We start from the raw sequence: 25,992 nt of genomic DNA on the forward strand, positions 1-25,992 counted from the left end.
CGCGGCACTCTCTGTTGGTTGGGTCCCCGTAGCATGGAGCGTTTGGGGCCTGACTGTCCCTTTTGGGGTAACAGTCTCCTTCTGTAAACTATTCTCCTTGATCTCTAACACCAGGCTGGCTAATCCCAGGACTCGTTCCAACCTCTAGGCGACCATCCCCTTACTTGATTAACCCTGTATTCCTGGTGTGGAGTGGAGAACTAGGATTTTGGTTGTGCTTTGGTGGTATCGGAACTGGTACTCTAGGTCCCAGGGGGTAGGTCCTGTATCCCCAAGAGGATGCAGTTCCTTGTAGTGCCCTGAGTAGCTCAGGGGCGCTACACCTACCCCCCGCCACAGGACAGAACACGTGACTCCTTACGTGGCCTGGACCCGCCACATACCCAAAACTCGCTCAACACTGTCACGCAATCCTAGTGCCCACAAATCTGAACCAATGTCATTAAGGTGCACACTGTCACCCCTCCGAAACTGCCAACTCGGTGTCTCCAAATCCCTGTGCCACACTGCAATACCCTCATTTCTCATCACAAATTGTGCCACCACCCTATTTCACTTGGCACGATTGATCCTATGCACAGAACAAGCCCCTCTCCACACCAACCGCGCCACAATGTCAGACCATAAGCGTGACAAAACCACCTTGATGTCCCGTATCAGCTCACGAGACGCCCGAGCTCCTAAATCATTACTTCCCACATGTAACACTACCACTTCAGGAGGCCTATCCACCGAGCAATAATACTCAAATTCCAGCAATACCCTGCTCCATGCCCTTCCACTCATGCCGATCCATTTGACCAATGCCACCAACCTATCCAGTCCCAGTTGCCGACCAACTGGATGTGCATCGGCCCGCAGGGCCCTCCAATAGATGAACAAGTGTCCTAATATCCAAATTAGGCACACCCCTACGCACAAAACAAAATAGGTTACAATGACATGCAAAATTCACAACCATGTACCTTTAACAAATTCAACAACTACATCCTCATAATCCACTGTCCCCGCCGTCCTTCATTGTGATAACAGCAGAGGCCGAACGTAGGGACGAAGAACCATTCCCATGACATAACAGCGGACCTGGGCACCCAAAAACTTACCAGCCACACGCACCGGTCAAAACCTGTGCCCTGAAATCACATACATCACAACCAACCGCCCTCAACCCCCTTGCTCCGTCTTAGAATGGCGCAGGCGACATTCAACCCTCTCCTGCACTACCACCACATCCTCCAACAACAGACCACCGCCCTTTGACCTAGATGGGCTAACCAATTCGCCAAACCAAAAAGCCCCGTAAAAGGCCAACACGAACGCCGTCTTAAACAGAACCCGCTCGTACTCTGACACAGACAAGGACCCCAAACAACCCACCAAACGTTGTAGCAAAACAAAAGATATCGGCTGCCTTTTATCCCTGTGGCATGCTCCTTTACGAAAACCCTTCAAGGCCTGCCACACCCAGAAATACTTGAATACATGCTGCTGCCCCTCGCTTTCAACCAGAAAGCCACTGCTGCCACCCTATGCGCCACCGCCAATAGTGAGCGACCAGCCACAAAATCGTTACCCACCAAAACCAGTAACACCACAAAATGATCCTCCTGCCCCTCTTCAAACATTGCTTCCAACAACTCTTGCCACTCAGTCCATACTCTGGCATAACGGCACCAAGTCACCATGGCCACCGAATTTCTAATCAGGCCCGCAATTACAGCCTCACCAGGCTCTCTGTACACACTGGTCCGACCTCATCCTTCCATGGCACTAAAGCCCGGAACCTGTGAAACTGAAAGCGAGACAAGGCATCAGCCACCTCGTTTTCAACCCCCGGCACGGGTTTAGCCACCACAAGAATATTCAGTTGCAAACACTTTAGTACCAAGTGCCGCAAATAATCGATTACAGGCCCAGACTTTGCCGACAAACTATTGATCGTATGTACCACCACTTAATTGTCACAATGAAAACAAAACTTTTGCCCAGAAAAACTCCAGACCCCACAGCTCGAACGCCACCCCAATCGTAAACATCTCCAACAATGCCAAATTCCTTACTAAACTACCCTGACACCACTTTTCAGGCCAACTGCCCGCACTCCAATGGCCCTTAAAAAACACATCAAAACCCACCGAACCAGCTGCATCCGTATGCAACTGTAGCGCCACCTTTGGCACAACCTTATTCATCCATAATGCACGAGCATTGAATTTCTGCAAAACCACGTCCCACACCAAGAGATCCTCCTTAACCTCCCTCGTAACACGCACAAAGTGAGCAGGTGACTTCACGCCTGCCATAGCCCTTGCCAACAACCTTGCAACACACGCCCATCAGCATGATTCTGCATGCAAAATTCAACTTCCCCAGCAAAGACTGCACCACTTTCAGACGCACTTACTTTGCCGACCTCACCGCCGCTACTGCAGCCCTCAAATCCAAAACCTTTTCCATTGGAAGCCTACACTCCATCACTATGCCATCAATTTCAATCCCTAAAAACCGCTTCACCGACGCCAGACCCGCTGTCTTGTCCCGCACCAAAGGGATACCAAAATATTCCACAACTTTTTGCAATGAAAACAACAGACATGCACAAATCATTGAGCCCGCCTGCCTGACACAGAAGAAATCATCCAAATAATGAATGATAGACGACAATCCAGACACGTCCCGCACGGCCCACTCAACAAACGAACTAAAAGCTTCACAATACGAACAAGAAATTGAACAACCCATAGGCAGACACCGATCAACAAAATATTCCCCATTCCACACACAACCCAATAAATGCTGACTATCCGGGTGCACCGGCAACAACCTAAACGCGGCCTCCACATCAGCCTTTGCCATCAACACTCCCCGGCCAGCTGCCCTCACCAAATCCAAAGCTGTGTCAAACGAGACATAATACACCGCCGACAACTCAGGCAGAATGCTGTCATTCACCGATGAACCCTCTTGGTAGGACAGATAATGTATAAGCCTAAATTTATTCGGCTCCTTTTTAGGCACCACCCCCAACGGGGAAACAACCAAACCTGAGCATGGCGGAACCTTATACGGACCGCCCATCCTGCCCAATTCTACCTCTTTTCCCAAATTTTCATGGACAACACTGGGGTGCTCCCTTGCAGAGAAGAAGAACCAACAACCGACAGGATTCGAAAACCAGGTGAAAAACCAGACAGCAAAAGAAACGCCCCTTCCGCATCCGGGTACCTATTTAGAAAAGGCACCATTGCCTCTACTTTCACTGGCGTCGTCCCTTTTTCCAGCCCACGTCCCCAGCTTTTCCTTTCCCTTCTTGAAAACACTTGGCCAAACTATGTCCCCCTCCACAGCTTGAACACTCATGCTTGAACTGACATGCCGCTCCAAACTTGTATTGCCCTTCATTAAATTGCCAACAAAACCCCTTCCTCTGACTCGCCGGGGCCCCAACACCCAATCCCCCGGCTCCCCCTCGAAAGGGCTGACTAGGAGCCGCCATCAACCTTATTCATAAGGATATGTCCTTATGATCCCACCGCATGCCTGCCCACAAAGCCTCATCATACCACAGCCATGCTAACCCCCATAAGTCCTATAAGCCTCCACAATCACATCCATATACCAAAACAATTCTGAACAATGCTCTGGTTATTTCTCTCCAATAACACTAGTGAGAATTGCAAATGCCTGCAGCCAATTTGCAAATGTCCGAGGAATAAGCCTATAACGGCGCTTTTCCTCCTCCTCCTTTTCCTTTTTATAATCACTTGGCTTCACTTTATCCAAATTAAAATTTCCAGTGGCAGCAACGAAAAATTTTCCACATACTCCCATTTCCAAATCTTTTCCCTCACTTCCTTTTTAAAATACGCCTCAACGGACCCTCAAAGCAAACGTACACGTCGCTCTTAGCCCTATCATCAAGACGCACCATCTGATCATCTTTTTCCTTCTCCTTCTCACCCACTGCCTCCTCCACCGTCTCACCCTCCGTCGCCACTCCCGTCCATGCAGCCTCTCCTACACCCGTGCTAAACGCCACTAAACTCCGCACCAACTACAACAACTGACTGAAAACTACCATCCCCTCTGGCGCTGTAGTACACGCAGCTGCCCCCACCACATTATTGCTCTGCGCCGGCGCCAATCACACAGACTCCTGAGATATCTCACCCAACCGCAACTCGGTAGACCTCCGAATAGGAACCGCGCTGTCCTCCACCATCTGCTCATCCGATTCTTCTCCAGAAATCAGGACTCCCTTCTCTTCACTGGGACTGTCTTCCTTCAGACCGGATGGAGAAGCCACAGCCAAAGCACACTCCTCGTCACAGCCTCCCAAGGCTCGCCGCTTCCCAGGATGCAAAACCCCGCTGAGCCGTCCTGCCCCGCGGGCTGTCGCCACAGACCTCCCTCTCTTCTGGCACGTCCACCCCCCCTGCCGATTGCAAGGGGTCCCGTCTGTCATGTCCCGCCGGGTCTCGCTCTGTCCCTGAGCCACCGCATTCCCTGCCCCACGGGGCCACCAGAAGCCTCCTCATGCTGAGCCCTCCCTATCCAAGGGGAGACCGCTGCTGCCGGGCACTACACTGCAGACCGGAACCACCTGTCAGGCATCACAGGCGACCTCCTGCTCACCTCCTGAGCCTGCACCTCCCCCGACACTCGTGCTCCTGCACTAGCACGGGTGTCTCTGCTGACTGCAGCACTCCAGCTCCCCACCAACTGCGGGGGGTAACGCTGGCCTCCGCCTCGCGCTAGGCGCGCTCCTGGCCAGAAACAGACCCTGGGGTCTGAAATCCAGCCCGGATCCATTCCGGAAGTAGGCCCCGTGCTGGTCATGCCCCCTTCTCGGCCGCCTCGGACACGGAGGACATTCCTTTCGGCGGCTGGAGCAGCCCACTGCTGGTGCGAATGACCACTCTGCCGCTGATGGTCCCTAGGGGGCCTCTCGCTTCACCTTCTCGCCCCCCTCCAGGAGAATACCTGCATGGAGGCCAGGACTGCCACCCATGACTGGAAGGGGGCGAGGGGAACGCAGGTCTGCCATGTCGATCAGTCTTCGTCCGGAAGTCCAAGAGAAGGTAAGACAAACCTCCATTCTCTTATCAATCCTCGTATACTCCCCCTCTTCCTCCCAGGAGTCCTCCTTCCCACCAATCCCATCCTTCTGCCTCCTACAAATCCTCCAATACCTGTCCCTATTAACTCCATCACTCCTTCCCTTCCCTCTAGTCATGTCGCCCCGCCACCCTATGGGTTCCATGGCTTTCTGTACATGCTCAGCCCCGGATTTGTAGGGTATGCCCCAGCTCAGCCTGTCATACTGCACCTTTGTGCTGGAGACTGGCAGAGATATAGCATGACGTCACTGTGCTATTTTATTAGGGTATTAATTAAATTTTTTTAGTGTTTGTGTGTGACTGTATGGCTTGTGTATTTTAAGACCTTCCTGACATCTGTCATATATGTAAGACAGAATTTGGGAGAAGCCGTAAGGAGCGAGATCATGCTTAGTTTTATTTTAAGACCTCCTGTCATGAACAAAAAACTCTATGTACCATCAAATATAGGGATAACCAGTCATTGAATGGTGATTAAATGCTGCCTGGTCCTTTTACTGAATAGCTGCTGGGAGAAAATGAACCTAAATTCATATTATTCCAGTCCTCCTGAATTTGGCCTGTGGATCTATATGGGTTCATTCTCTCTTCTCACAAGTAGGTGTAGCGCCCCTGAAGCCATCAGGGAGCAACAAGGTACTGCATCCCCATCAGGATGCAGGGCCTGCCCCCAGGGACCCAAGAGACCAGTGTCGGTAACAACAAAAACATTCCAGATAATCCCTGTTTTACCCTCAAATTCCCCATAGACAGGTGCCAGACTAGGGTTGGACCTAATGGGTGGCCACTTAGAGGGGGAGCCGATCCAGTCCACTAGATGACTAGGTGGGAGGGGCAGACAGTGGACAGTCAGAGAGTCGAGTTGGGAGTCGTCGGTGAATCACGGACGGAGAGCGAGTAAAGCACTGACAGGAGTGTGACTGTGACCTGAGGGCCCATGCATTTTTTTTGCCGGTGGAGTACGGTGGAGTGCTCCTGGAACCATAGCACCGACGGGGTACAGAATTCTAGCTCAGGCAAACGCTCCAGGCAGACCTGATAAAGTCTGCACAGTGAGGGGACCATCAAGGACCTCACTGACCTTGAAGTTCAGTTCTCAGTAGAAACGGGAGAACTGGGGAACAAGGACCAGAGACTCCGACCCCATTAGGTTCACACTACCGTCATACGGACTACCGTTGATAGACTACCAGGAGGAGACCCCCAGATGCTCCAAGCCTCGGGGACTCACCAACCAAAGACAGGTTCTGGGGAAAGAAGCCACCAGGTCACTAAATCGGCACTGCAGATAAGGGGCCAGTGGTCCAGACCAGCCTTTCTCGGCTGACCAGTTTCCATCTGACTGTGAGTAAAGGAATCAATTACACTGCAGCCCCTTGTGTGGCCTACCTTCTATCTGCACCCATCTACATCACCTATCCTCTGGGACCTGGCCCTGCTTGCGGAGGACCTAACATCCAGGCTGCCACCAACACCAGCCCCAGTAGTGAGAACTGTGCAGCAGTGGCTCCATCCACATAGCCACAAACCACAAGTGGTGTCACGTATAAACTTTCATTTAATCTCCCCTGTAAATATACCCTTTTTAAAAAAGCGTCCCCAGTACAAGGAACCAGGCAACGGCTACCAAGTGACATTCTGATGCCCTGGCAAAACCAGGTTGTCACAGAAGACTGTATCCATCTACAGATGCAGGACTCTCTCCTCCTTTTCCTTCCAACACAACCCCACACACAGGTACAAACACCAGCCACAAAGCCTAGTCACCCCCCCCAGGACAATAGGGACACACCAGTGGGTGGGACCAGGCAGATGGTGACACCCACCTAAGGGGTCCTGAGGTATCAGGGGAGGGAACACAGAGAAAACTCAGTAGACCGTGGAAGTGAGAGGAGTGAAGGGGTAGTCTGGGGTTGTAGCTCCCGGACTACCGGACTACCTGAGCTGACTAGGTGGCAGACGGCAGAGCAGGGCCACAGGCTACGGAGATCCGGTCGCGGGAGACCTTAAGTGGACCGGGGCAGGGTTGTAGCCCGCCGGTGCCGACAGCGAGAATCCGGTCCGAAGGCATGCACAGTCGGGGTGCCTGGCACCCAGGGCGAGGACAGCTGCAAGCACCTTACCGATTAACCAGCAGGGGACAAGATTCCGCTTCTTGTCCCACCAGTAAGCCCAGATGGAGCGAGACGGAAGCCCAACGCGGGGGATAGGGCATCTGCAAGTGCCTGCAAAAAATCCCAAGGGTTAGATCTTGCGGGCCACAGCTCCCACAGCAAAGACACCGGGAGCGGACTTTTCCCGTTTCATGCGGACTAGTCAACACACAAGACAACAACACAGAAGTGCAGGAGGAAGGGCCCCTGTCCTGTCTACCGGTGTGCGGGACCTGAGCACACCCCTCCGGAGGCTAACGGCACTTGGTTTACTACTTGGATTTTGTGTGACTTATTTCTAAACCGTGATTACACTGGTGTCATACGGTCCAGCCTGCAGACTGTGCCCCTGCACTGCACTCCACCTACACTTGGACCCCGGGACTACACCTCCCCTACCCGTGGAGGGGATACCATCCTGCTGCCCCACTCCATCAGCCTCGGGCGTCCCATACAAAGGCAGCAGTAGTGTTACCAACAAATCACCGCAACCCACGGGTGGCATCACTGGCAAACTCTCCCCCCTGTAAATAACCCCCCTTTATACAGTTGTGGGTGGCGGGCTGCTGCATGAGCCCCTGATCCGGCTGCCACTCGAGCCACAGCCATGATCCTGGATTCGAGCGCCTCGGGTAGCCTCCCCTGCCGTGGTCTGTTCCCCCTGCCCGCAACAACATTCCCCCAGCAATACACCGCCCAGGACCGAGTACCCCATAGCCCTGGGCAACACACAGGCTCCACTTTTATTCCCTTCACTGGTGGTAATTCTTATGCTCTGCATAGCCATTGGTCATGAGCCATCGGTCATGAGCCATTGGTTCCAGATGTTGAGGCAATAAAGGAAGGCTTCTCACCGAAACAAACACTCCGCTCTCTTCTTTAGTCAAAACCCTATCTCCCTCTCTTGTCAAGATGGCCACTCACTGTAGCATTTGGTTCCTCCCTGTGGGCTAGGCCCATATCTTAACTATTTACTTAGCTTATAACCTACCCATAATACAATAACCGGTCACTAGATGGCAACATGACTTATATAGGAAAAAAACATCCTAAGCCTTTATCTTCACACTGCATCATACCTAACATACTGCACTCTGCTACCACTATCCCAAACTATCCTAAAACCCATGTCTTAGGTGAGCTTTGCAAACTACGACATCGCAGGTGTGATATCGGTGGGGTCAAATCGAAAGTGACGCACATCCGGCGTCGCAGTCGATATCGTAGTGTGTAAATCCTTTTTGATACGATTAACGAGCGCAAAACAGCACAATGATTAACAGCACACATCGCTGTGTGTGAAGCCGCAGGATTGAGGAACATCTCCTACCTGCGTCACTGCGTCACACGCCAGCTCTGCGGAAGGAAGGAGGTGGGCGGGATGTTTATGTCCCGCTCATCTCTGCCCCTCCGCTTCTATTGGCCGCCTGCCGGGTGACGTTGTTGTGACGCCGCATGACCCGCCCCCTTACGAAGGAGGCGGTTAGCTGGCCAGAGCGACTTCGCAGGGCAGGTGAGTGCATGTGAAGCTGTCGTAGCGATAATGTTTGCTACGGCAGCAATCACAAGATATCGCACCTGCGACGGAGGCTGGGACTATCGCTGCAGCGTCGGTAACACATTGTTACCGATGTCGCAGCGTGCAAAACCCACCTTAGTCTAAAACCTCATACTAAATATGATAGTATTAGTACATTACTCACATTACCGTAACACAGTTTTCATAATAAAAATACAGGACATTTTACATAGACATACATATTACACATTATACCAACATTATGTACTACAGGGATTTTACTACTGTAATGCCCCAGTAGCTTGGTCGTTACAGGGTATTGAATAATATCCTTCCCTGGCAGGAAGGGGTCACCATAGTAAGTTCACACACTCAGAAGGAGCCAACAGGAAGGAGTTAATAATTTTCCAGGACCAAGCTTAAGCGGGCTTTACACGCTACGATATATCTAACGAGATGTCGGCGGGGTTACGTCGTAAGTGACGCACATCTGGCATCGTTAGTGATATTGTAGCGTGTGACAGCGGTGAACGAGCAGAAATACTCACCTTCTCGTTCATGGTTGACACGTCGCTCATTTTCTAAAAATCGAACGTCCGGTTGTTCATTGTTCCCGAGGCAGCACACATCGCTCCGTGTGACACCCCGGGAACGATGAACACAGTTCACCTGCATCCCGCCGGCAATGCGGAAGGAAGCAGGTGGGCGTGATGTTAAGTCCCGCTCATCAACACCCCTCCACTTCTATTGGGCGGCCGCTGTGTGACGTCGCTGTGACGTCGAACGTCCCTCCCCCTTCAGGAAGAGGATGTTCGCCGCCAACAGCGAGGTCGTTTGGAAGGTAAGTATGTGTGACGGGGGTTTACTAGTTTGTGCGACACTGGCAACAAATTGCCCGTGCCGCACAAACGATGGCAGCGGGTGCAATCGCAAATGCGGTCGCCCGAGAAATTGCAACGTGTAAGGCCCCTTTCACACGTCAGTGATTCTGGTACGTTTGTGCTTTTTTTTAAACGTACCAGAATCACTGACATACGCAGACCCATTATAATGAATGGGTCTGCTCACACGTCAGTGATTTTTCACTGCACGTGTCTCCGTGCGGCGTACCCGCGTGTGCGTGATTGCCGCACGGAGACATGTCCATTTTTTTCTGGCATCACTGATGTTCCACGGACTATGCAGTGGTGTGGTCCGTGAAACACGTGCCAGAAAAAAACGTGCTTTTAAAATAAAAATCATTTTTACTCACCCGGCTCCAGCGACACTCTCTGCAGCCCGTTCTGCCGGCTGCTTCTGAGCCGGCTCATTACTGTCGCGCATATTCATTATGCGCGACACAGCCGACCCGGAAGCAGCTGCTGTGGGGGTCAGCGCCGGCCGGATGCTGCACCGCGGGAGCGAACAGCACCATGGAGAGCGGGCGCAGGTGAGTTGATTTCTAAGTGCAATCACGGGCCACGGAGAACGGAGCCCGGATTGCACTTAGACAACCCACGTGTGCCGTAATTCACGGCACACGCAGGGACATGTGCGTGTTTTACACGCCAGTGAAAAACGTCAGTGTTTTTCACTGACGTGTGAAACGGGCCTAAAGCAGCCTTTAGTTTTACATAACACATCCTGTCTCTTAAAGGAAACCTGTCACCAGAATTTTCACAATTAAACTAAAAGAATCCCCTTCTGCAGCTCCTGGGCTGCATTCTAGAAAGGTTCATCTTGCTACTGTCCCCCCTTTCAGACCTAAATAAACACTTTATAAAATCTTACCTTTTGGTATGCTAATGATGTTTTCTGGCCACTGAGGCGGGCTGTTTTTCGTCCGTTATTCCCCCTTCTGCCGCTGTTCGCCGTCCCCCATTGTTCATTTACATACATGAGGCCGCCGCCCTCATGTAACGCAGTGTACCTGAGTTTTTGCACATGCCCAGTGGCACTATTGCGGGACTGAGCATTGTGAAAATTGCGAGCGCTGGTGAGGTTATTGCGCAGGCGCGAGATTATGGGCGGCGCTGGAATGTCATCACCAGTGTCATCCAAGTACCCGCCCATAATCTCGTTCCCAAGCTTTTCCCTCTGCCTCCACGTCTGAATAAAAATTAATAATTTATTTGGTAGTATCCTCATAATTTAATTTTCCTTTGGGAACACCTTTTTCTGCATTTTACTGCATGGGGCTGCATTGTATATGAGGACTACACTTCATATGTGGAAAAGGACCTGATTTCCATTTGTGGTGAGTCTTATCTGGACTTTTGTCTTTCTATGTTTATTTATGCTATAATCAGGGCCGCCATCAGGGCATTACTACTGATACTCCTGTACCGGGCCCGGTGAGCGGGCAGCAGGCAGGAGGGGGGGGCCCGGCTGACAGCCCGGGCTCCTCCCCTTTCATTCCTCTGCTCACCGGGCCCCATGGGCAGGAGGCGGGGATGTTGCACTGACAGCACCTGCAGTCGCACAGGGGCCCCTAGCGGAAGTGCGCCCCCTAGAGCCTGAAAACCTGTTAACCCTTAAGCGACCTATGACGTACTGGGTACGTCATAGCTCCCTGGTACTTAAGGACCCATGACGTACCCAGTACGTCATGGCGAGATCGCGAGTGGCTGCGATTGCTGCAAATATCTTAGATTCGGGGAAGAGGGGTGGTGTCTCCTCCCCGGACCTAAGGAGGCTGCGATTGGCTGACGAACGCCGCTCAGTCAATCACAGCCACTGTAATGTTTTAACTATTGAAAATGGCTGAAACATTTAAAATCCAGCCATGTTCAGTGCAGCTATAGCACCGATCATTGGTTGGAGCTGGGTGACCTCAGTTTCACCCGCCCCCAGCTCTGATTGGAAAGACCGGCCTTGTGACCGATTTCTCCAATCACTGTGGATCTGGGGATGGTGACCGCCCCCCTCAGCTTCACTCCGGCGTCTGTGGAAGGTGAGGGGAGTGATCGGTAAGTTTAAAGACACTGTCTCCTTTCAGCCACCGCCATTGCCCCAGCCACCACCCATCAGCCGCCGGCTGGAGCAGTCACTGCCCCCAATCCACCGTCAATGAACCCATCTGCTGCCTCCCCTCCATCTGCCACCGCTCTGCCCCATCAGCCGCTGCTCCCCTCCCTCATCTGCTGCCACCTCTCCCACCTCTCTCCTTCCTCCATCTGCTGTGATCTCCCCACCTGCTGTGACCCTCCACCTGCTGTGACCCCACGCCCACCAGCTGTGACCCCCCCACCTGCTGTGACCCCCCACCTGCTGTGACCCCCACCTGCTGTGACCCCCCCACCTGCTGTGATCCCCCACCTGCTGTGATCCCCCACCTGCTGTGATCCCCCCATCTTCTGTGATCCCCCCACCTGTTGTGATCTCCCCCCCACCATCTATCCGTCTCTCTGGCTATCCGTCCCTCTGTCCATCCGTCCCTCTGTCCATCCGTTCCTCTGTGCATCTGTTCCTCTGTCCATTCGTCCCTCTGGCTATCCGTCCCACTGTCCATCCGTCCCTCTGGCTACCCGGATCTCTGGCTACCCGTCTCTCATCTATATGTAGCACCCACGGGGCAGGGGTTAAATGTTACTCGTTGCCGGGTTGGTGATGTCGGGTCAGGGGGATGTCACACGTGGCTCTGCCCGGTTTCGTGGCCCCGAGGTGTACAATAAAAGGGGATTTGGATGATGGTGGAGGAATGATGAGGATGATAGTCTTGTGACGCCACCTGTGGTATGTGGCCAAGGATTAGCCGCCGCAGCTGCGCTGTCCACCGGGGCGGATGGTGTTGCAGCAAGTATGGTTCTGCTCCTCACAGGTGGAGCGGGGACCCAGGGAGGATGATGAGGGGAGTAGTGGCCGTTGGCGCCGAAGCGCGGGGTGACGGCAATCAAAAGGCTGAATCAGCTGCTGTGGTATCAGCTGTGATGGGCCCCAGCCGATCCCAGATCCGTTGGAGGTTAGAACCGGTACGGTGGTCGATGGCCCCTTCCTTCTTGCACCTTTAAAGATGGATCCCCGTGGCCTGATGCTGCTTGTGTAGTGTTAGCTCCTGTCCCGTGTGTAGGTGACGCGGGGCCGCTGTGGGGCTTGACTGTAATCATGACTCGGGACCCTATGTGGCACTGTGCTCCGGGATCTCATGGTGGTCAGAGGGACATGCAATCCCCCTATCCTGCAGATTCTGGTGATACAACGTGAAGTCTGTTCCACCCTAATGCTCTGCACCCTGAACCACACCGGTTCCGCTCCTGTTCTCTCGTGCTGGAGAACACTAACTGTTGTGTAAGCTCCTAACTCCCCCTGGTGGCTGCTCCTCCCCCGGTTCCCTGTCACTGGTGGGTGGCCGCCCCCCATGTTTGGTGACTACCTTAAGACCCGACCCTAGCCTGGTCCCAAATGGGGAGGGCTACCTGGTTGTGTATATGAGTTTGTGTTGTGGAACTGGTACCGACCTCCTCTGGATCCAGGATGAGTACTGCACCTTAAGTGAGGGGCAGTACCCTGTGGTGACTGAAGCCTCAGTGGCGCCACATATCCATCTATCTATCTATGATTCTATCTATCTATCTGCTGAAAAAGCCTTAAAGGGAATCTGTCAGCAGGTTTTTGCTCCCCCATCTGAGAGCAGCATAAAGTAGAAACAGATATCCTGATTCCAGGGGTGTCACTTACTGTTTGCTTTCATTGTGATAAAATCAATGTTTTCTCTGCTGCAGATCTAGCAATTATGCATAGCTCATGCCTGCAGCATGACGAGTATCCCTGTAATAATAATCTCCTGCTGATTAACCAGTGATGTTATCAAAACTATACTAAGCAGCCCAATAAGTGACAATTGCTGGAATCAGGATCTCTTCCCCTATGTCATGCTGCGCTCAGATTAGGTGTTAAAAACCTGGTGACAGACTCCCTTTGAAGAGGTTGTTAGGTCTAAATCCACAAGTCTGCATTACCACAATTTGGTTTCAATTACTTTAAAAACTGTATGTAACACATTCCCTTAAAGAAAAAAAATAGATTTACCAAAAATAGATATATACCAAAGAAATTAGATTTAAAATGAAAAAAAAAAAAGTTAGAGTAAAGTAGGACCCTGCCAAAAGAGTCTACCTTGTCGTGATGGCAGGCTTAAAAAAATTTTTGGGCCAAAACAAAATCTGATGGCTACGTGTGTGATACGGTGTTTAATGTGAAGGGTTAATGTGTGATTGGTGAGGTTGTAGTGCAGAAGTTAAGTTTTCCAATAGTGGCGGTGGGACTATGGAAGATTCGCGGGGTGGAGGCCGAGCTGGGGTGGAGGCGGAGCTGGGGCGGAGGCAGAGCTGGGGTGGAGCCTCAAGGGGGCCCCGAACGTTTGCCAGTATGGGGCCCTGAAATTCCTAGTGGCAGCCCTGGCTATAATACTCTGTAAAAATCTATGATTTCTTTTCTGTTACTGATTTCCCTCCAAGCGCGCCATTTTTCAAATTGGAAAGGGACGGTGTTTTTTAGGTATCTCATTTCTATATACACTCTGCTTTGTACACCACCTCTTATATGTGATACTCCTGAAGAAGGAGAGGGATCTCTCCAACTCCTGGATGTTTCCTTGATCATTGCAGTGCGGGATTGATACCCAGTTTTCCTTTCTCGGGTTTTGCTTTGTGTAGAGATGACAGACCCCCCATTACCCCCAGCCGATTTTCCATTTTTTTTTTATTGCTCCCTTTCTTCCGAGAGCCATAACTTTTTTATTTTTTCATCAATCTTGCCATATGAGGGCTTGTTTTTTGCAGGATGAGTTGTTCTTTTAAATTAAATAAGATTTATCATATAGTGTACTGGAAAATGGCAAAAAAATTCCAAGTGCGGAAAAATTGCAAAAAAAAAGTGCGATTGCATGATTGGTTTTGGGATATTTTATTCACCGTGTTCACTATATGGTAAAACTGATGTGTCATTGTGATGCTACAGGTTGGTGTGAGTTTGTAGACATCAATCATGTATAGATTTACTTTTATCTAAAAAATAAGTTTGTCCAAAAAAAGGCACACTTTTTGCGCCATTTTCCACGACCTGTAGCATTCTCATTTTTCGGGTACTTTCTATTTTGATACATTGGGCATTTCTGAACACAGCGATACCAAATGTGTGTATATTTTTTTTTTTTTCTTAACCCTGTAATTTTAATAAATTTTTCTTTTATTTTTTTTTATTTTACTAGTTTCCCTAGGGGACTATAAGGATCAGCAGTCTGATCGCTCATTCATTTCTCTTGATCACAGCTACACAGCTGTGATCACCAGAAATACTCACCTTTTGTTTCAGGTAGCACTCGGCTGGGTGAAACAGGAAGTGAGTCATGTGAGCTACAGGAGTCATCACATGACCCTGTGCTACCATGGCAACTATCGGCTCACAGTGATCACATCATGGTGCCGCCGATAGAGCCGGGTCAGTGAAGATTTACCGCGACAGGAATTTAAATTGTGCTGTCACATTTTGACAGTGCAATTTAAAGGGTTAACAGCGCAGGTGGAACGCGGATCCACCCGTGCCTTCGAAGCACACATCAGCTGTTCAAGTTAGCTGAAATGTGTGCGGATCACTGCCGGCTGCCCGCAGCAGCCGCAGGTGATTACAACTATATGGCTTAGGATGTAATGTTATGGCCTGCAGTCGTTAAGCAGTTTAAACCACTGTTACTTGCCTGCTGCTGTCATACATATTCCCTACAGTTATATATTTCCTTCACACAGCCGATATCCTTAGATTACAGAATCGTGCTTACTGGTTCTTTTTAAACTACAAAGCCAGAATGTCATGTGATTATTAGTTTTACTACTTGTTGAAGTCATACTACATATTGCCATTGAGTGTCATATCCTGCATACAATTGTCTAAATAACTCTGTATCTTTTAAAACTAGTAGGCAGACCAAGTAGTTAGTGTTTCGGGCGGGGAGGACGCCGCCGCGGCTGCACGCTCGCTAACGCTCGGGTCCGGCGCTGCTGCGGCTGCTGCTGTTCGGTGGCTTGAGCGGTGGGACGGATCCGGGGACTCGAGCAGTGCTCCTCGCCCGTGAGTGAAAAGGGTGGTTGGTTTGGGGGATTTAGTCCGTGACGCCACCCACGTGTCGTGGTGAAGATGGGCCCCAACGCTGCTGTTGTCGAGGACCCCGGGAGCGATGGTAGGGAGCAGCTGGGATGTTGTTTTCCCCCTCCGTGGGTAGGGGTCGGTGGTCCCGGGGCCCGGTGATGTGACGGGGAGGCAGGGTTGGTGAGGTGCAGGGTTGCAGGGACAGCGCGGCGACGTGCCGGATGGCACGGGTGTACTCACTCAGTAAGAGATGCACAAAGTCCTCGGTAAACCAAACGGCTGGATGGATGTGTCCCGCAGCCGGCTGCAGTGTCTCTCCCCGGACAGGTGATGGCGGCTGTCTTTCCCTGCACCTTGATGTACTTGTTTGACTACGATGGATTCCCAACGGTAGTCCGCTACCCGGTGTATGGATGCCGGAGGAACCCGTTTGCCCGGAGGCGCTGACCCTTGGGTCTCTAGCCTTAGGTGGTAGCTGTATACCCTCACGGTGTGGGTGGTTGCCTTCTATCGGGTCTTTGGCTGTTAGGAAACCCCTGGTGTTCCGGTCACATTCGGATTTGACTATTGTCGGTGGCTCCAAGCCTGGTCGGGGTCCGATGGCCCTGCCTGTGTGTGCTGGCTTCACTTCGCTCCCCGGTCGGTACCAGCGGGCCAATGCCCGACCCTGGTCCTACGGTTCTGCGTTGCTTCACCACTCCTGCAGACAGCCACCACCGTCTGCCAACCTTGCTGTCAGTGCCTGGGCCACAAACCCAGGCACCTAAGTGTTTGCTCCTCACACCTCAATCTCCTGAACTAATCTGACACTTTTCCCGCCTCCAGGCCTGTGAACTCCTCGGTGGGTGGGGCCAACCACTTGGCTCCGCCCCACCTGGTGTGGACATCAAACCCTGGAGGGAGGCAACAAGGGTTTTGTGTTTGGCTAATGTCACTGTCTAATGGGGGTGGGGTGTTTGTGTGTTATCTGTGACGACCTGGCTAGTCCAGGATGCCACATTAGCTTTATGAAAGTCTGGCAAAAAGTGAAGTAGATGCTCATTGGACTGTGAGCATGGAGATGGAAAGACTTGTGCTAGACATGCAAAGTAGGGCATACACATACATCTGGAAGAGTAGCTCATTAATTGCTCAACAAGGCTTGTGGAGGGTCATGGTTGGGGACAGAGTTTACTTGTTCCTTGGGATACTTTTGAGTTGGGACTGAAAAATCTTAGCTGTGCAGACAGTTTGCAGAGCACAATGCAGACTGTTGTTATTGCAGTAAGGGCTGAACATATTGTCCAGCAATATGTCCTGTCCAAAGTCTACCACTCCAAAATCCATGTCAAAATACTTTATGAAAATACTCTTACAAATATAAGGAAAAATCCAGTACATCTTTAACACTTAGGGGTACTTTGCACATTGCGATATCGCTACTGCGATATCGTCGGGGTCAAATCGAAAGTGACGCACATCCGGCGCCAGTAACGATGTCGCAAAGTGTAAAGCCTAGATGCGCCGATAAACGATCGCAAAAGCGTCGAAAATCGGCGATCTGTGTAGCGTTGGTCATTTTCATAATGTCGCACCAATAGGAGATTTGATGTTGTTCCTCGTTCCTGCGGCAGCACACATCGCTGTGTATGAAGCCGCAGAAGTGAGGAACATCTCCTTACCTGCCTCTACTGGCTATGCGGAAGGAAGGAGGTGGGCGGGATGTTTACATCCCGCTCATCTCCACCCCTCCTCTTCTATTGGCCGCCTGCCGTGTGATGTTGCTGTGACGCCGCACGACCCGCCCCCTTAGGAAGGAGGTGGGTCGCCGGCCAGAGCGACGTCGCAGGGCAGGTAAGTGCGTGTGAAGCTGCCGTAGCGATAATGTTTGCAACGGCAGCTATCACAAGATATCGCATGTGAGACGGGGGGCGGGTACTATCGCGCTCGGCATCGCTATCATCGGCTAGTGATGTCGCAGCGTGCAAAGTACCCCTTACACAGGCTTCTTCTAGTGATATCATCTCTATTATTCTGAATCTACAAGTTTACCAATGTGAGATTATTCAAAGGACTGAGATGAAAAAAATAAAGTCCATTTAACAACATATAAATGTACATGCCTGTTCAAAAAGTATTGTAGATTTTAACAAACTTTAATTTATTTTCTACATTTCTGTAGGCATTAACAAATTTAAAGGACAATATTTACACAGTCGGGATTATAAATATCCAATGCCATTTGCAAATAAGAGGATTATTGTAATCGGAGTTGGAAATTCTGGTGGTGACTTGGCAGTGGAATTGAGCTCTGTTGCGAAACAGGTAATAGATCTGTAGGTGTGAATAATATTGACTGTCCAGGACTTTTATATTAACCTATCATTAGGATAGGTCATAATTAATGATGAGCGGACTCGCAGATAACAGGGATCGGCTGATGCTGGTGATCCGGTTTTTAAAATCCGGTTTCGGGCCGGATTCTGGTCCCCATGTAAGTCTATGGGGAAAAGAATCCGGCAAATAAAATTTGTGGTAGAAGGGATAGGGGGATAGTAGCAGCCGTACTGTACTTACCGAGGCTTCTGCACGGCTGTACGCTGCTCCCAGATCTCGCATTCACTTCCTGGGCCGCTAATTACTGCTTATCCATATGCACTGCTTTCCCCACCCACCAGTGTCTGTGATTGGTTGCAGTGAGACATGCCCCCACCCTGAGTGGCAGCGTGGCAGCTAACTGCAACCAATCACAGGTGCCAGGATGGCCAGTGGGCAAGGAAAGCAGTGCAACGGTCTGCAGGTCAGTATTGTTGTATAAAAATAAATAAACAATTGGCATAGGGTTCTCTTGTATATCCAGCAAAGATAAATCCCATGGCTACAGGCTGAAGCCCCCAGCCCTGAGCTTATCTTGTATGTGTATCAAACTAAGAGGAAGTGCATTTTTTTTTTTAATTAATTAATTAATTAATTAATTTAATTTTTTTTTTTTTTAATTTTTATTAAGTTTCAAAATACAATATATATGTCTGAGATAACAATAACAAAGGTTGAGACATTATTATATCAACATAAGCCCAAACAGTCGTGCCCCCCTCCCTCTCTGCGTGCGCCCTCTAACTTATAGCGACTATTGTTATGGAATTGGGTTGTGTCCACTTATATTTTCTAATAGGTACCACGATGTGTGTTCAAACTGGGATCTAAGCTTGGCTCTAATGACATCTGGTAATGTGGGTATGAATCTGGGGACCATATTTCAAAGAATATCTTTGTCAACTTTTCTTTGTCTGAGAGAGCATTCAGCCAGTCCATTTTAAATATGAACATAACCTTTGTTTGAATGCGTTGAGGGTTCTGGGCTAAGCCACTTATGTAGTATACTTTTCCTAGTGGCCGAGGCCCATATAATAAGAGCTGCTGTAGTATGTCTTGGTATCTTTAGATTATCCTCCTCAAGAATGATAAAGTTAGTCCATTGTGGTGTCAATGGGAATTTAATATCATATGTGGTTTGTAAGACTGAATGGACGCTCCTCCAAACCCTCCGAATCCTCGCGCACTCCCAGAGGTGATGAAATAAATCTGTCTTCTCCATGCCACATTTAGAGCATACATAGTTTGTTGCTGTGTTAATTTTTTATTTAATATAGGGGGTGACGTAGGCCCTATGAAAAATCATCAGTGCCATGTCGGTGTAACTGCTAGCTGATATAAATTTCCAGCTGATATAAATTTCCTTTGAATCAATGTAGCTTTCAAGAAGTCCTAAGTTTTATATTATGGCATGTCCTCCCCCCACTTAAAAGGCCCTCCAACTCCTGTCTCCCACGGCCAATGTGATCTCAATCTTGCATATACCGTATATGACTAAGAAAAACAAGCGGAACACACGATCAAACAGTCCAATAGGTGCAAATATATTTTATTTTATTGATCAAGTGAGGGGTTAAAACACCATAAAAAAGTACATAAATACCCGGATGCATTCAAACTATATCAAATTTACCATAATTATACTATATTATTCTCTATATAGTCCAATAAATATTAGACTAACATGCACTGATTGCAGAGGGGATACACAGATGTAAAAATACAATTATCAAATACAAAATACTATACAGCGCTCCCAAAATATATCCAAACAATCAGGTGCTTGATTAGAACACGACACTACGATAACAACCTCCCGTATATGGATAAAGGCTATTAACACTAGAAGTCCCGGAGAGGGGTCATTTAACATTTCTACCTTTGGATCCCAGAGACGGGTCGAATGACCTGAAGGATTTTAGCTAACATCCTATAGTCACCGTCTTTTGTTCTGTAATTAAGGCCATTACTGTCGCACCACAGGAGGTTCTTGTTTTCCATTGAGTTTAGCCATTTAGTTTCTAGTTAGTTAGGTCAGTTTGGAATAAGGGTCATTTGACCCTCTTTCGGGACTTCATGGGGGAGCTTGAAATTTTTGGGACTTCTAGTGTACTAGGCGTCCTGTGTACTCTGCTGCATTCTGACTTATTACGAATCCTGTAACAATTTTATGAGGTAAAAACTTCCTTTGTCTCTTTAAGGCATAGCCTTTATCCATACAAGGGAGGCTGCTATTGTAGTCCTCTTGCTTTAATAGATATAGCCTTTATCCATATACGGGATGTTGTTATTGTAGTCTCGTGTTCTAATCAAGCACCTGATTGTTTGGATATATTTTGGGAGCGCTGTATAGTACTTTGCATTTGATAATTGTATTTTTACATCTGTGTATCCCCTCTGCAATCAGTGCATGTAATGCCTGCTTTACACGCTTCAATAAATCTTTCAATCCGTCGTTGGGGTCAAGTTGTAAGTGACGCACATCCTGCATCGTTCGTGACGTATTTCCGTGTGACACTTACGTGTAATCAAGATTGAACGAAAATACGGTGATCGCATACACGTCGTTTATTCCTCATACATTGGACGTTTTGTTGTATGAACCTAGTCAATTGAAACGTGTGACATCCCTCATACGATTTTGGTGTCTGAGGCTATGTGCGCAGGTGTGCGCTCTGCACCGCAGCTTAAAAAAGGTCCGCTTCAGAGCGCAGCTGAAAAGCTAGGGATAGACTGACATGGACAGAGAGAGAGGGACAGAGATAGTGACCGACTGACAGAGATTAGTGAATGACAGATATTGTGAGACACCTGTCACTCAGTGTGGGGGCGTGTCTCACTGCAACCAATCATAGGCGCCGGTGGGCGGGGTAAGCAGGGAATACGAGATTGTTTAATGAGCGGCCGGCTTTTTCAAAATAGTAAAAGTGGAACAGTGTGAATGCCGTGCAGCGCCGCGCTGGTGATCGGGGATCGGTGAGTATGAGAGAGGGGAGAACACTTCAGTCACTCGGGGGATTATTACTTACAGCAAGATGGAATTGCAGCTGTCTATTGCTCAGGCCAAAAAACTACTACTACTCCAGCAGGATACAGCTAAACCCCCACTAGGTGGAGGCAACAAAGGTGCAGGTGGAGCCATTCACACTCACTTCCAAATATGGAGGAGGTAATGGCTGGATGGTAAAACTGCACACTAAGTGCTCTACGCAAGCCACTAGTGTGCAGTTTTACCATCCAGCCATTACCTCCTCCATATTTGGAAGTGAGTGTAAATGGCTCCACCTGCACCTGTGTTGCCTCCACCTAGTGGGGGTTTAGCTGTATCCTGCTGGAGTAGTAGTAGTTTTTTGGCCTGAGCAATATACAGCTGCAATTCCATCTTGCTGTAAGTAATGATATTCTTTCTTTTTTGCTTATTGACACTCGGGGGATTAGCGGTCACCGGTGAATCCTTCACAGGTGACTGCTAATCAGGACGCGACACAGACAGAGCCGCAGCATGACCATGAAGTCGGGTGAAGTTAACCCGAGTTCATTCTGATCGTGCGGCTCTTTCTGTGTCTGCTGTCATCTGCCATTCAGCTCTGCTACATGGCTGCCTGTGTCTGCTGTTAGCGGCCATGTAGCAGAGCTGAATGGCAGATGACATAGTAAAAACGTATCCCTACACATTACACACGCTTGGCAAGTCAATAAATAAATAAAAAAAAAAGGGTGCCCAATGCATACGTCAAAGGACACATGATCTAAAGGATCACACACAAAATTGATCAATTTAACATAGACTACTAACGCACGTGTGACAGCAAATGAACGACCTACGTGCTATCTCATTAGATCACATATGCGATCTGGGCGTGTCACATCGCATACGAGATCGCACACCTAATTGTAAGGTGTAAAGCTGGCTTTAGTCTAATATTTATTGGACTATATAGAGAATAATATAGTATAATTATGGTAAATTTGATATAGTTTGAATGCACCCGGGTATTTATGTACTTTTTTATGGTGTTTTAACCCCTTACTTGTTCAATAAAATAAAATATATTTGCACCTATTGGACTGTTTGATCGTGTTTTTCGCTTGTTTTTCTTGGTTAGACCTATACGATTGTCCTATATATAGTCCAGATGACCCGTATGTGTTTTTCTATATATAATATAGTATGGCAATAATTGCGATAATATGTGGCTAGCCATATGGGTATCTCATATGTCTTCAATATATATACATATATATATATATATATATATATATATATATATAACTAGTTGAGAAAATCTGCATCCTAGCTTGTCTCAGAAATTTATCTAGGTTTGTCCCTCGCTCAAGTAGTGGTTTATTAGCGATGCATTTCTGTGCAAAACTGCGTGCTTGGAGGAATAAAAAAGGGTTTCCCGCAAAAGCTTGGAGGCGTTGTGCCAATGTCTCATATGAGAGTATTAAATACTCAGAGTCTAGTAGGTCTGCTACAAAGACACACCCCTGCCTTGCCATTATATAATACTGTAACGGCGTCTTGCCGTTGAGGAACCTTGGGTTCCCTACAAAAGACTGGAAAGGCGTGTCCCAGGCGCCTGCTCCACACAATTTCCGTATCTTTCTCCATGTTTGAATCGTATACCATATTGTTAGAAGCTCCCTGATCTCATTCGGAATTTCAAAACCCTTCAAATGCATCAAAGCTGTTAATGTACTATGTGGATACAGTTGTTCCAATTGAACAGTAGCAAAAAGAGATTTCCCCTAATCCAATGCAAAAGGTAACGGAAATTTGCTGCAAGGTTGTACCTGCCCAGATCCGGCATGTTGATACCCCCTCCTCCTTAGATAATTGTAGCTTTATCAGGCTTATACAGTACAGATCAAAAGTTTGGACACACCTTCTCATTCAAAGAGTTTTCCTTATTTTCATGACTCTGAAAATTGTAGATTCACATTGAAGGCATCAATACTAGGAATTAACACATGAGGAGTGAAATACTTAACAAAAAAGTGTGAAACAACTGAAAATATGTCTTATATTTTAGGTTCTTCAAAGTAGCCACCTTTTGCATTGATTACTGCTTTGCACACTCTTGGCATTCTCTTGATGAGCTTCAAGAGGTAGTCACCGGAAATGGTTTTCACTTCACAGGTGTGCCCTGTCAGGTTTAATAAGTGGGATTTCTTGCCTTATAAATGGGGTTGGGACCATCAGTTGTGTTGTGCAGATGTCTGGTGGATACACAGCTGATAGTCCTACTGAATAGACTGTTAGAATTTGTGTTATGGCAAGAAAAACGCAGCTAAGTAAAGAAAAACGGGTGGCCATCATTACTTTAGGAAATGAAGGTCAGTCAGTCCGAAAAATTGGGAAAACTTTGAACGTGTCCCCAAGTGCAGTGGCAAAAACCTTCAAACGCTACAAAGAAACTGGCTCACATGAAGACCGCCCCAGGAAAGAAAGACCAAGAGTCACCTCTGCTGTGGAGGATAAGTTTATCTGAGTCACCAGCCTCAGAAATCGCAGGTTAACAGCAGCTCAGATTATAGACCAGGTCAATGCCACACAGAGTTCTAGCAGCCGACACATCTCTTAATCAACTATTAGACGGAGACTTTGTGCAGCAGGCCTTCATGGTAAAATTGCTGCTAGGAAACCACTGCTAAGGATAGGCAACAAGCAAAAGAGACTTGTTTGGGCTAAAGAACACAAGGAACGGACATTAGACCAGTGAAAATCTGTGCTTTGGTCTGAGGAGCCCAAATTTAAGATCTTGGGATCCAAGCACCATGTCTTTGTGTGATGCAGAAAAGGTGAACGGATGGACTCTATATGCCTGGTTCCCACCGTGAAGCATGGAGGAGGAGGTGTGATGGTTCGGGGGTGCTTTGCTGGTGACACTGTTGGGGATTTATTCAAAATTGAAGGCATACTGAACCAGCATGGCTACCACAGCATCTTGCAGCGGCATGCTATTCCATCTGGTTTGCGTTTAGTTGGACCATCATTTATTTTTCAACAAAACAATGACCCCAAACACACCTTCAGGCTGTGTAAGGGCTATTTGACTAAGAAGGAGAGTGATGGGGTGCTACGCCAGATGACCTGGCCTCCACAGTCACCAGACCTAAACCCAATCGAGATAGTTTGGGGTGAGCTGGACCGCAGAGTGAAGGCAAAAGGGCCAACAAGTGCTAAGCATCTCTGGGAACTCCTTCAAGACTGTTGGAAGACCATTTCCGGTGACTACCTCTTGAAACTCATCAAGAGAATGCCAAGAATGTGCAAAGCAGTAATAAAAGCAATAGGTGGCTACTTTGAAGAACCTAGAATATAAGACATATTTTCAGTTGTTTCACACTTTTTTGTTAAGTATTTCATTCTACATGTGTTAATTCATAGTTTTGTTGCCTTCAATGTGAATCTACAATTTTCAGAATCATGAAAATAAGAAAACTCTTTGAATGAGAAGGTGTGTCCAAACGTTTGGTCTGTACTGTACGTGTACACCCCTTATGTTCCCAAATGAATTTGCGAAATGCAGTGTTTAATAATTTAACATCTGTTTTATGGAGCAGAAGGGGTAAAGTTTGAAATAAGTATAATATTTTTGGAAAGGCTACCATTTTAATTAGATGGCATCTACCTGAGAATGAGATGGCTAAATGTTTCCAGGATTGGCGTAGCTGTATCAAGGATGTAATCAGGGGTTTATAGTTAATCTTATACAGCCTTGAGGGATCGGCCGGAAGTTGAATGCCTAGGTATCTTATTGAGATTGCGCTCCATTTGAACGGGAATGAAGAACTATCACTCCTTCCAGATTTAAAAAGCGCCAGTGCCTTTGATTTACTGTAATTGATTTTAAACCCAGTGGTCTCTCCGAAGTCTTTTAATTTATTCATTATCCCCGGTATTGCCTGCATAGGATTAGCTATAAATAAAAAGATATCATCTGCAAAAGCCAGGAGCTTTATTGATGTTGAGCTCCATAGAATGATGATAAGTTTTGCAGAGCTCTCAATAAGGGGTCTAGAGCTAGGTTGAAGAGCAGGGGCAACAACGGACATCCCTGTCTTGTCCCTCTTTGAATCTCAAAATGCCTTGAGGGCGTATAATTTATTGACAGTTTAGACTGAGGCTCCTTATAAATCATTCTGATTGCTGCACAGAACCAGGGACCAAATTGTCTAAAATCCAGAAGACTATGCAGGTAATCCCATGAGACTCTGTCAAAAGCCTTGTCTGCATCCAGGCTTATTATTAACTGTTTGCTGTGTCTATGTTGTCTACCATACGATATTACTCCTATTGCTGTTCTGATGTTATATGTGACATATTTGCCATGAACAAACCCTGTCTGGCAGGGGAGTATGAGGTCCAGCATTATCTGCTGTAACCTTGTTGCCAGAATTTTGGTAAAAATTTTGAAATCCGAATTTAGCAGAGATATAGGTCTGTAGCCCTCTAGTTGTAGGGGATCTTTGCCTGGCCTGGGTAAAACAATAATACTTGCTTGATTTAAATCCATCAGTGATTGTTTTGGATTGGACTATATTATTGAACATTGTGTATAGATGTGGACTAACTGAGGGACTCAGAATCTTATAATATTCATTGCTGAATCCACCTGGCCCCGGTGTTTTAGCTAATTTAAGAGTGGCAATGGCAATGGATTTTTAAGTAAGGTTTGTTGATCTATTGTTAATGATTAACATGGTTCTTGCAAAAAATTTGACTCCCCATTCCTACCTCCCAATTGTGCCCTATATAGAGAGCTATAAAAACTCT

The 25,992-nt window shown here is 48.2% G+C and overlaps 1 protein-coding gene across 1 annotated transcript in view; it reads left to right on the forward strand.

Moving 5' to 3' along the window:
* The window catches only part of LOC142249964 (flavin-containing monooxygenase 5-like), a 255,743-nt gene that overhangs the window by 91,026 nt on the left and 138,725 nt on the right, over nt 1-25,992 (forward strand). The window contains exon 4 of the mRNA XM_075322000.1: nt 18,016-18,158. Coding sequence (XP_075178115.1) covers nt 18,016-18,158 — 143 coding nt within the window. The remainder of the gene's footprint in view (nt 1-18,015; nt 18,159-25,992) is intronic.

Source organism: Anomaloglossus baeobatrachus, chromosome 8 (genome assembly GCF_048569485.1).
Source record: "Anomaloglossus baeobatrachus isolate aAnoBae1 chromosome 8, aAnoBae1.hap1, whole genome shotgun sequence".
Taxonomy (NCBI): Eukaryota; Metazoa; Chordata; class Amphibia; order Anura; family Aromobatidae; genus Anomaloglossus; species Anomaloglossus baeobatrachus.